Source organism: Sinocyclocheilus anshuiensis, unplaced genomic scaffold (assembly GCF_001515605.1).
Source record: "Sinocyclocheilus anshuiensis isolate Anshui unplaced genomic scaffold, SAMN03320099.WGS_v1.1 scaffold1155, whole genome shotgun sequence".
Taxonomy (NCBI): domain Eukaryota; kingdom Metazoa; phylum Chordata; class Actinopteri; order Cypriniformes; family Cyprinidae; genus Sinocyclocheilus; species Sinocyclocheilus anshuiensis.
The window spans coordinates 123,581-136,166 of NW_015542398.1; the positions used below are offsets into that span (position 1 = coordinate 123,581).

A 12,586-nucleotide genomic window follows, 5' to 3' on the forward strand; every position below is an offset into this window, starting at 1 on the left:
TGTTTTGTTGGGTAGAGAGCGGAGGTTCGCCAGATGGATGCTAGGCAACGGCGTTCTGAATCCGCGCTGCCTTAGCTTGATGAGCGCGCCGGCTCGCTTCCCCCGTCTGCGCGTCCTGAAGCGTTTGATCAGCGCAGCAGCTCCCCCGACTACAATGTCCAGCAAAACATCAGAATAATCGAAAACCGGTGAAATATCGGGTGGTGTGTACTTCCGAATGTCCAGCAATTTGTCTCTGGTGAAACTGATTGCAGGGATATAACTAAAGACAGGACAAACTAACAAAAACATAAAAACAACTGCGGAGCACGCCACGGAGGCAGCCATCAGCGTCGGCGTCGGCGCAAATTATTGACTTGGTTTTGCACTAGTCAGTTTTTCCACAAGGTGGCAACACTGTCCCAAGTCATTATTTCACAGTAGAAAATGAAACTAAAGAGACGCAACAACAACAACAAAATAGCAGAGACTGCAACAACAACAGACACACGCATTGATAAATGCTTCTGTTAGAGGGTTATGAGATAGCAGCAACTTAAGCTTAAAAGAGAACAAAGACATTTAATCGGTCATAACTTCTCGAGAAAAATAAAGCAGACACTGGACAAAGATGAAGCTTTCTAGAGCACATGTGTCGACCACCTGTGTTCGCGTACACCTCAAATGGACTATAGGCCTACTTATATATAACGCATTTATATATACATAATTTATGATGTGATGTCGCTATAAGACAAATCACATTTACCTGAGTTATGAATGTGGGTTTGCAATCTGTATTGAATGCGGTGTAACCGTGCACTGCAAAATAATAGCAAGAAATGGTTTCGTGGGATGCACTCGAAAACAAACTCACCGCGGACAGTGTATTCAGATTCACGAACAAATGACTCTTGTGAGCCGGCTCTTTTCAGTGAATCAACTGCCACCAATCTGATTCTCGAACATATTACTTTTATGAGCCAACTCTTTTTAGTTATTTAAAAGTATAGTCTGATTCACAAGCCAATGACTCTTATGAGCCGGATCTTTGTGAATCAAAAATAGACAGCGCTATTGTCTGATTATCATCTTCTATAATCATCATGTTTGCTAATGACCAAAGGTATGGTGTCAATTTAATACACTTTTATTAACCCACTCATAGTAAACAATATGGTTTTGCACTAAATCCAACAGAAACTCCAGCACAGTCTGCATATTTCACTAATTCTATCAATGTATCACTAGGCTATATCAATGTTGAAAACAGCTGTGCTCCTTAAATGTTTGTGGAAACTGTGATACATTTTTACAGGATTCTTTGATGAAAGTTCAAAGCACATAATTAATTTGAAACAGAAATCTTTTGTAACAATATAAATGTATTTACCGTCCCTTTTAACCAATTTAATGTGGCCTTGCTGCATAAAGTATTAATTTCTAATATGTAAACACGCATGTAGAATGAAGGGTGGACGGGGCCTCACTAATAAAACAGAATTCTGTAGTAAACCCTGCATTCATGTGAAAAGCTTTACACTTTGTTCTAATGAATGATGCTAGTGGACATAGGTGAAAAGACCTTGCAATACACTGATTGGTTACAGCAGCACAGGAAAAGTTAGCAAAAGTAGGTGGAACCAGCAGCATCACAAGTAATTTAATGTACCCTAAAATCTGATGGCTGCAGATCATACAGTGCAGAACATACAAACCTACAAATCATGTACTCTGTTTCCAGCTATAGATACAGCACTCAACATGTTCATACACCAATCAAACAACCTCTTAAACAACCCGCTCCACTAGTGCATATAAACTAAAGTATGAGTTTCTTACATCTGCACACACTCACACATACATTCACATTCGCATTAAGGATGCATAGGGCCAGTGGATATGCAAAACCACACAAAAAAAGCACAATAATGAATAATGCAGTAAGCAGCAAAAACAGCTGACAGAGTTTGTGTGTGAGAGAGAAAGGATGAGATCAGGATTGAAAGAAAGAAAGAAAGAAAGAAAGAAAGAAAGAAAGAAAGAAAGAAAGAAAAGAAAATAATTCATGACTCTGCTGAAACAATGACACCATCTCGCTGAATCTGACATTTCAACACAAATGTCCAGTTCACACTTCTTCTAAAGGAAAACTCTATCACAATCACCATTCATGATTAATCATCCATATTTTCACTCAAACATTTGGACATTTGATGAAGATCTGTTCAGAGAGTACTCTAGAGAGTAACAATACACCTACACAAGCCAGTAGACTGATTCACTCCAACTCATTGCGATTGTGTAATGTACACTTGTGCAGAAATTATACTTCTACTTCAAATTAAAAGCAGTTATGATCTCCACTCATCAGTCTGCTGAAACGGTGACAATGAATCAGACACAAGCTGCATTCCTTGGTGAACAAATTTAGACTTTATAATGAAAAGGATTTGATAAAGATGCTGTTCGGTCCTAAACTCTATAGAGAACCAATAGCTACACCTACACAATTCAGTCCATCTCCGTTAGTATAATGTAATGTAATGTGTGCACATGTGCTTGAGGATAGATAGATACTCTTTGTGGTGTATTTGTAATAAAAGAAAAGCAGTTATGATTTCCTAAAACTATGATACGATTTCCTGATCTCCAATCCTTCCAAGTATGTTAAAACACTTATAAGGAAAAATGAGTTCATAATGAAAAGAAGACTCAGACCAACAATTTAGATAGATAGATAGATAGATAGATAATGTTATAGTTCCCAAAATAACAGAACACAGCAGAAAACTCCGTTAGAGCTGAAATGAGGGGGGAGGTTCATCTGTGCCCCACGAGCTTATTAACGGCTCTGTGATTCCCTTGTAAAAACAGAAAACAGTGAAAACATTAGGGAGGAGCTGAGTGACTGAAGAGGGGGAGGGGGGGCCTTTCTTACCGAAAACGAAGTTGCTCCTAACGGAGGTTGCGAGAATCATCGTCAAGGCCGCGAGCGCCCTGAGAGCGGCCCGCTGCAACGCGGGGAATGTCATACTCTGACGCGCGCGCATCCCGCTCATCCGTCCAGTGCGTTAAACCCAGTAGTCCTCTCGAGACCCGGAGAAGTGGAGAAGCTCTACGAAGCGCTGACTGGAAGAAAGGTCACACACATACACACATTAACAGACGGAGAGCGCCGATTGGTCGCATTGATGCTGAGCACACACACTTCACTCCCGCGCTGCCCCAGTGCTTCCATTGATCGCCTCGTGTCACTCGCTGTGTGTGATGTGACGCAGTGATCGAAAACATTCCCTTCGTCATTCAGTAACCCAGAAAAGGACTCTGAATCGACAAGAGCTACGTAAAAGCAAGCGCGTGCCTGAATTGAGATTTGTAGAGCGCTGCCCCCGAAATCCTCCTGGTAGCCTTTAACACCGCTCTCGTTATTCTCCCGCTCTGACTGCTGCGCGCGCGAGAGGAAGGTGCACCTGTCGCCCGTTGAGAATTCAGCGCGCAGCCTCACACAATAGTCCAGGTCGTTTGGCTGCCTATTCCTCTCTCTTAGTGCGCTTGTGTGAACTGTGCAAGTCATGGCGTTGCCTGCGGAGCGGCGGGCCATCGCGCAGAGATGCTTTGTATTGTTGTGCAACTATAGGGGGAGGCAAGGACGGACAGTGGCTGTCAAACTGTCAGTGTGCGTGTGTGTGTGTGTGTGTGTGGATGTGGATGTGGATGTTCAGCGCGAGCAGCGAAGCCTCGCCTCATCTCGACTGTTGGGATGAGGTGATGATACCTGCTGCCAGTCTGTGACACGCGACCCGAAACGGAACCACCCGCGCCGCCTCCCTCACTCATCGGTTCTTTTCTCGCACTTCTCCTCTTTATTTCCCTCCCTCCCCCTTCTCTCTCCCGCTGAGCACCAGTCCCGTTCTCACCCGCGCAACCGGGACGCCCCACCGAACCACGGAAAACAGTAGCAGATGCACACAGTCCGAGCGCGCTGAATGCAGAAGGAGCGGCAGGGATGCTGGTAGAGCTCGCGATTGGGAGGGGAAACGTGAGGGGGCAAGCAGCCATCAGCGCATTAACAGTAGGCCTAAACACACTTTAACATCAACCCTCTTCCCTTCGCTCATAGTTTAACACCTCCGAGCTCGTTGGACGGTTTCCTGCCCGGTGCGCCCGTCAGGAGAGGCGCGCGAGGATGCAGGCGCATTCCAGAGCATGAGCGTGCCCCTATTTACAAACCTGACAGGTGTCTCCCCCCTCAGCATAAGCGCCAGGACGCCAACGACAATAATACCCCTGCGTGTCTGTGTGCTCAAAAGGAGGGCAGATTACAATACGCACCGTTATAAGCGCTCCTCGTGATGCCCGTCGAATCCGTCGGTTCTGGAGTGTTGGACCCGTCTATGCCTGCTGGCGCTCACGCTAAGGTCCCAATGGATCTGTCTGTCTTGGTTCTCGTTTCGCCCTCCGCTATCTTGTTTTTCTTGCCTTTTCCTCTCTCCACGGCTACCGTTCACTGCAGCAAAACAGTCTGTCTGAAAGCACGGAGAAAGGGAGGGAGGCAGTGAGGGAGGGAGGGAGGCGCGCGGTGTGGAGGGGGGAGGGGTGGGGGTTTAATACGATTTGGCCGTACCATTTGGATAATAGGGCTAGACCATACTGCCTGAGAGATTATTATTATTATTATTATTAGTGTTGTTGTTGATAAAATTATTTATGTTAGAAGTGCGTAAAGTTCGTGGCCTAGTCTGTTTTTAGAAGAATCTCACGAAACTTATAACTTTTATATTTAACATATTAACCTTTTGTTTGTTTGTGTTTCTGACTAAACATTAGACGAAAACAATAAAGAACATAATTTATTATATTTGCATATACAAATAGATGTTATTAGTAACTTTGAAGTTCAAAATGCAAAATGTAAAGTCAAAATATTATAAATTAATTTATCTAAAAAAAGAGTAAATATGCAAACAATACATTAAATTATTTAATTTACCTAATGTTTAGAAAACACACTAGTTGTGCAATTTCTATAACCAAGTAAATAAATAAATAGCTGTTTTAAATATTTAACTCAAAAGAAAATATATTTTATTAACTTACACGGAATTAAATAACATGTCTGTTTACAGTAAATAAAATCATCATTAAGAATTATGTGAATTACAAAACGTCTGGACTCAGTCGTTGAGATAAATAGCTTTTTTTATTAATTTTTTTTTTCAAAGGCTTAGTTGTCATGAAAATAATGTCACAATAAATCTTCATGGTCATGAAAATATGTTCAATCTTCTTAATCCAATTTTTCGGGGTGAAATGTTTTCGTGAGGGTCGACCCTTTATATAGGTTGGTGGCTGCGCGAGGTGTGGTCTTGTGAATAGAGTCCCCGCGCGAGCCGGGCTCTGGAGACCCCGCCGGCTGCTCGGGTGGCCCGCGCGAGAGAAGGGGATGGCAGGAGGGAGGGGAGGGCGTTGCGACTCGCGATAGGATTTAAGGATTAGTTCTGCACGCGGATTACTCACTGTGCGGTGCGGGAGACGCACGGGGTTAAACATGGACGACCGCACGAGAGGCAGATACCCCGAGAGAGCAGCGACTCGGTCACCGTGGCGGTGGCTTGAGCAGCCAACCGGAGCCTTGGGGCGGGACACTTCCGGCCCAAATCACTACATACTTGTGTCTAATGTCAGCAGCCCACAGCCTGTCGGCTTTTATTAATTTCACAGAGTGAATAAACCATGACACAGATTAGACAGTGGAAAATTAATCTCTTTATGCGGTAAATAAAAAGATACAGTATGTTTGTAGTGTTATCATCCCAGCTTGTGCACGCACGTCAACACTGTCTTCATCACTGATACGGATGAGACAGTTACATCTACCGGTCAGGAGACTGTACTGCGAGCGTTCCGGTATTCCCAGAAAGCGCCCGGTTACATCATTCCACACCGAGGTAGTTCAGCCTATCGGATTGAGAAAATATTCAGGCAACTGTATTTCAGTCTGCGAAGTGCGGTCCAGTGTACCTTCAGTTTCTAGTGTTTGGAAACAGAGCCCATGGCCATTTCATCATTTTATAGAGACGCTGACGTCATTCTCCGCAGAGCTGTGACAGTCCACGCGTGACCTGCGCAATTCCTTTTCTTCGACGTGCGAGTGTCCAGAAGCGCAGAAACCAACACCCGAGTTTCCGACCGGCCCAGGCGTGCGAGGGAGACAGGAAGAGAGGGATAATATGAACAGAACGTCTCAATGATCAGTTTAATAACTTGCTGAACATATAAAATCAAATACTGCATTAAAATGAGCCCTCATGGCCATCTCTCTCCCTCTCCCTCTCTCTCTCTTTCTCTCACATAACCAACTTGCCTGTGGAGAAGTAGATGAACAAGCCAGGATCACATATGAATGGCAAAATTGTAGACGGAATTTCAAAGCAGGATGATACTGGTGAAATTGCCTCATGTGGGTGGATGAGAGGATGAAAATGAGCTCAAAGTGGATAAATGAATGACTGAGAAACTCTCTAGTGAACATTCACACTTTCAATTCAGATAAATGCACGACAGAGTGAAGGAGGGTTTCTTGGAAGAGGATTTCCCGTAGAGTTTGATCAGGCAGTGCAGAGGTGAGATTCCTCTCTATCTCTATTCCATAATGACTGGGAAGAGCCAATCACACCGTTCGCTGGGAAATCAATAGGACACTGATGTCTCTCTCCATCTCTCTGGCAGGCTCTCATTCTTTCTCCACCTTTCTCTCTCTCTCTCTCTCTCTCTCTCTTGCTCTCCCCAGTGCAATTCAGGAAAATTATCTTCACGTTAGAGAGACTTTATTGGCAAGACCACAGACAAGTATATTACAGCTGAACTGATTTGAGAGAGCAAAAGGGGACTAGAATGCATTAAAAAGAAAAATTGACATTTTTTATGTATTAGAAATGTGGGATAAAAACGTAAAAATCTAGAATACTTTGTTTTGCAAGTTACCAAACCGTTGCATATTATTCCCTTCTTAAAGCTGGGGTTGTAATAATGTTTCTCAAATCAAAAGTGTTTTATTAATATGCATACATAGGGGTTCATTCACAAAAAAGGTAGGCTAATATACTGTATATTGCATCCTCTACATAACATGCATAATATTGCATCCCTAAAAAGAAAAAATGCTATTTTTGCTGTATTAATATAGGCTAAAAAAAAATCAAGAATACTATATATTGCAATTTACCAAACCGTTACATGTCGTTTGCAAACCGTTGGATAGTTAATTAACTGTGGAAAAACTCATACAACCGCATAAACTAGGCTTTTTACATTTTTAAATTATAATAAATGGATGTTTTATTATTGTTTTCATAACGAACGGTTTATTGCTAGGCATACACAAGAGTGTGTTCATTCACTAAAATGTAATGTGCATTGCATCCTCAGCTACGATTAAGCATCATAAGACCTATTTATGCATTAAAAAAGCCATCATTCCGCGATGGCGTCATTATCGACTCATCTCTGCCGGGACTCGAACCCGGAGCCTCTGGATTAGAAGTCCAGCGCGCTATTCCATTGCGCCACAGAGACTGAGCCTCATGATGCAGCGTAAAGCGAGGTCATATTCTGCATCAATACCGCATCCTGCAGCATCAGGACCAGTGCGCTGCTCGTGCGTGTAAATGCGTCATGTCCCGCTAGGGGGCGCACCCGCGCCTCTCTCGTCTTTACGTCGTGCGGCAATGGCGCCACAGCCTCCCTCATCATCCAAAAGCGAAATAAACATGGATTATTTTGATCACTTCTTGAAAACGACAATCATCCAAAAATCTCAGCAACTCTATAAAGCCATTATGTTATTCAAATTACTACCATAGCTCAAACACTCTAATTATTGCGCGAGGTTTACTTTTAATAATCCGCTGTGCAAACGTTATTCAAGCAAAAACCATAAGAGAAATAAATAACATTACCTGAAAAGCGTCGTTTTGTGTATCATGTCCGTAATTTATGTATCATCGGGTTTCAGTAGTAGGTTAATTATTTGTTTGTTGTAAAATTAGCCCATTATAAGATGAATTAACCTGCCCATCACTTTAGATCGGGAGTTTTCAAGCTCTAGAAGAATAGCTATATATTCGTAAAATGTTAAAGGCAGCTATTTTCGTGCATGAAGACCCATTTAGAGTGAAAACAGTAAACATGATATTACTGTATATATTGTATATACTGTCAAAAATGGAAAATAGGAAACTAGGCTATCTACTATTAAATTAACAGTGAATTATCTTCACAATTAGAGTACTGTTGAGTGTATAAACCTGAAGTGAATGTTTTCAATTTAATTTGTACAGCACTCACAAAATTGATAAATGTGTTAAGAATTACTGTTAAACATTAAATATTTTAAGTTAACATAATTTGGACAGTCCAGAAAATATATTTTGCAAATCCTTTGAAAAAAAAAATTATATATATATAAAACAAAATTATATATATATAATTTTTTTTCAAAGGATTCCTGGGTTCCCTAGATCTCAGTTTGAAAACCTCTGCTCTAACCCATAAACCAACCTCATGCAATACTGCAACTGAACATGATTTGTTTATTCTTGACCACAACAAGTGGAAGGGCATGCCTTCTAGTTTCACATGCAGATAAATATGTTATCTCTTGATTTAGTTTTTTAGTGAAGAGGAAGGGAAATGATGAGAGAACAGGTGCTTTAGGACTCCAGGATGGAGTTTTTCAATAAACATTCAGTGTAGTGATTTCATGTAGTCTGTAATCCAAACCAATCCATTTTATGACATTACCATTTAAATGAAAAAAGCCCACAGCAATCCTTGACATTAGCATTCAGGTGAACAAGATTCAAGGAGAATAATTTAACCTGTGCAGCCAGACTTCAACACTTGGGTTTATTTAAAATACTAACAAGATTCTAATCACGCTCTCTTATTAGTGGCTACTATGAAACATCACCATTACCATCACTATGACACATGAAGGCAACAGATATAAATGCTTTATATGCATCGTCTTAAAACAGTATCATTATAGATGCAAATGCTACAGGAAATTGGGCGGAGAAAAACAGTACGTGATTCATACTACGATCTTCACCTCTTCTTATAACCAAGTCATGCTGGGAGGAAATCACAAAACTACATTTGTCATATATTGAGTCTAGAGGTTTAATTGGTGAAGGGCCTTTGCTACCCAAAGTGATTTTTATTAAACTGAAATGAAATCAAACACAAGTCAATCAAAGCTCAACAATATATCAACAAGAAATCAAATGCTCAGCCCACTCCTCATATTTCCATATGATTGCTGTAAAGTTCATTTTAAATGCCAAGTTAAGTGCTATGCCCCTCTTTTTCAGTTTAGCAGTGTGCAAGGCATGAAAAACACAGAGGATATTGTTTGGGTTGATATATATTTTTTATTATTTTTTTATTTATTATATTAATCAATTTGGTCCTTATATAGACCACTTCGAAGACAGATAAACAAAAGAACACCACTTCATCCAATTCCACGTCTTCTTCATTTGTGCGTCTCACCCAGTCCTCTCATGTCCATGGGTTTACATGGCAGCAAGACCAATCGATGTGACAACAGTCAGAGCAATGACAATGTAGCCAGAACGATAGACTTCAGGAATCCTAAAACCCTTCCCAAGATCCCATATCTGAAAGAAAGAGAAAAAGAGAGATATATATCAAAGTGTGCTATGATATATTTGGGCATATTAAAAAAAAGAATCTAATTAATTACATGATATGCTAAATAATAAATCAAAATGATATCAGTATTTGCTCAGAATAGTCTTATAAAATGATCATTCATTATTCTGGCAGATGAGGAAAACACTGAAGAATGTAAAATACGCTACCGTTCAAAAGTTTGGGGTTGGTAAGGCTTTTAAAGTTTTTGAAAGAAGTTTCTTATGCTCACCTAGGCTGTGCTTATTTGATCTAAAAATATATATATTATTACTTTTTTTAATAATTTTCTGTTTTAATATATTTTAAAATGTAATTTATTCCTGTGATGGCAAAGCTGAATTTTCAGCAGCCGTTACTCGTCTTCACTGTCACATGATCTTTCAGAAATCACTCTAATATGCTGAATATTATTTTCAATGTTAAAAACAGCGTTGGTGTTTATTATTTGTATGGAAACTGTGATATATTTTTTCAGGATTCTTTAATGAATAGAAAATTCAAAAGAACAGTATTTATTGGTAAAATCTAAATCTTATTAAAGGGGTCATATGATGCGATTTCAAGTTTTCCTTTCTCTTTGGAGTGTTACAAGCTGATTGTGCATCTGTTACACTAAATACACAAAATAATGATCTTTAAAAAAGCATCATATGACCCCTTTAACATTTTAAATGTCTGTACTGTCGCTTTTGATCTATTTAATGCATCCTTGCTGAATAAAAGTTGTAATTTCTTGATTAAAAAAATAAATCTTATTGACCCCAAACTACTGAACCATAGCGTCTTAATTTCACACTTTGATCACATATTTGGTCACATTCAACTGGTTACACTGTCATGAGTCATTATCAGCAGGAGTGAATATGTATATGAATATACTTCATTTATTATTTATATGTGTGTGTACCAGATGACGGATGCCGTTGAAAGTGTGGTAAGCCACTGGGAAAGCCAGAGCAAATTTGCTGAAAGCAAGAAACTGGGGCCCAAAGGACATGGAGTGAATCAGATCAAGGTAATATGGGTAACTCTCAGGTAACACCAACGCGGCAAGTGCAAACGCAGAGATTCCTGAGACCAAAAAGATCAACATCATCATTTTATATTAATATGCAAAATCAGACAATCAGAATATACCTAACTTTAAAGTGCTTGAGCATTTAAAGCAGTAGACAACATGACTGTATGCTTATAATAAACAGAACATTATCATGCATTGACGTGGATGCTAATATATGTATCATTATAGTTATCATTTTGTGGTCCTTTAAACACATTATCGAAAGACAAGAATATATGTTAGCTACCTGAGCTCAGTGCTACTCCTGTTCCTCTGTGTGAGATGGACATCATCATGGGGACTGACCACCTGAAAACACCAAAGCCATTAACTCATCGACTTTTAGTTACATTCCATTTAGAACTCACCCCAAACCAGCATCCTCACACATCTAATCCTGTAGATTGTATGATCAATACACTCCAAGAGGCAGAAGTGTTAACACTCACTTGTAGATGCTTACATGAGGTGAGACAGGTCGGTTGAGTCGTGTGTTTTTTGTCCAAAACTTGTTCATTTCCTCTTTTGCTGTAGTTCCCATAGGAACAGCACTGAAAAGACGGAACAAAAGGAGCTTTACACATTAATATGAATTCTTCATTTGAAAATGTGTTACGAAAACACAAGTACACTCACTGTCTGTAGAGTACGCCAAACTGCAACCGTGATGAACACAGACCCTGCCGGGCCACTGTCCTTTAACACAGAGAAACCCCATATATTTCAGACACGTATTCAAGTATAAAACTAGCTCATTTAAGTACAAATAGACATTTACATACAGTTAAAACAATGTACCAGGGACACCTGGTAATTCTGTACATTATAAATATCCCATTTCTGGTCTCTGGTCTGTAACTTGTCAGATTGTACAGGACCTTTCGGTAATATGGCCCTGAACAGTTTAAACACAACAACAGCCCAGACCTGGCATATGAAGATTCACTGTTTGTTCATACAAATAACCTAACAGGACATAAGTAACACCTATTATGGATAATCCTAAAAATCAGGGATGTCATGTCAAACTGTCTGATCCAATGCATGTGATAGGACTCCAGAGATGAGCTCAGACATATGAAAATTACATATTAAGTGACAAACAACACAGTACTCAAAGTTGTTATTTAATTATCATAATTGATTTGATTGATTCTGGTGACAAGAACTTTACTGACAGTATGAACAAACACAACAGAATAAATTATTACTATTAACATTTTGAAAGTAACTTGATGTTGAAATAAAAATAAAGGGACTGAGAATAAAAACAAAAACATGAAGCATATACATGGTTATACAGGTTACAGTAGTCAAAGTGCACTTGTTATATATACAACACGTTAACAGCATCAGCACTGCCAGATAATATGGCCTCAAAAAGAATGTCACAACGATTCATTTCATCTTAAACAAAAGAAAAAGCAAAACTGCCACATTTTAAAAATTACATTTTCGTACTGACCTTAGAAGCAACGCCATGTTTTTGCGCTTGAGTGTCCGGACGTGACGCAGCAGGATGTTATGTCACAAAAGAGTTCACAAACCGCCGCCATTTTGGTAAGGTCAGTATAACCATAGACATAATAAATACCTAGACGCCTCATTGGCCGCTCGACCGCACGTCAACGTCGCCGCCATATTGGTGCGGGCAACTGTCATATCGGGACAGAAGAAAACATACCTGACTCGTCGGCAGCTTGGGCATCTACAAACCGTCACACAATAATAAAAACAGATCTCGGGGTATTATCTTTCACAGGTAAGACTGAACAGTTGTTTCTGTATGTTTTTTGGTCATTGTTAGCTTTATGTTAACAGCTT

The 12,586-nt window shown here is 40.0% G+C and overlaps 2 protein-coding genes and 1 non-coding gene across 6 annotated transcripts in view; all 3 read right to left on the bottom strand.

Moving 5' to 3' along the window:
• LOC107692883 (cell adhesion molecule 3-like) overlaps positions 1-4,524 on the bottom strand; it is a 62,729-nt gene extending 58,205 nt beyond the window's left edge. For all 4 annotated transcript variants that reach the window (XM_016492092.1, XM_016492091.1, XM_016492090.1 and 1 more), the window contains exons 1-2: positions 4,315-4,524; positions 2,921-3,111 (exon numbers count right to left, since the gene is read on the bottom strand). In XM_016492092.1, coding sequence (XP_016347578.1) covers positions 2,921-3,041 — 121 coding nt within the window. In that variant the 5' untranslated portion in view covers positions 3,042-3,111; positions 4,315-4,524. The remainder of the gene's footprint in view (positions 1-2,920; positions 3,112-4,314) is intronic.
• A 2,959-nt stretch (positions 4,525-7,483) lies between these two features.
• Positions 7,484-7,557, bottom strand: trnar-ucu (transfer RNA arginine (anticodon UCU)). The gene has a single exon. It is a non-coding gene; the product is annotated as a tRNA-Arg (tRNA).
• A 1,945-nt stretch (positions 7,558-9,502) lies between these two features.
• LOC107692898 (succinate dehydrogenase cytochrome b560 subunit, mitochondrial-like) lies at positions 9,503-12,320 on the bottom strand. Its single transcript, XM_016492111.1, has 6 exons — positions 12,228-12,320; positions 11,399-11,458; positions 11,212-11,313; positions 11,010-11,071; positions 10,610-10,773; positions 9,503-9,665 (listed from the first exon to the last, which is right to left on the bottom strand). The coding sequence occupies exons 1-6, from the start codon at positions 12,242-12,244 to the stop codon at positions 9,561-9,563; spliced, it is 510 nt and encodes a 169-aa protein (XP_016347597.1). The 5' UTR covers positions 12,245-12,320; the 3' UTR covers positions 9,503-9,560.
• Between the last annotated feature and the right edge of the window lie 266 nt (positions 12,321-12,586).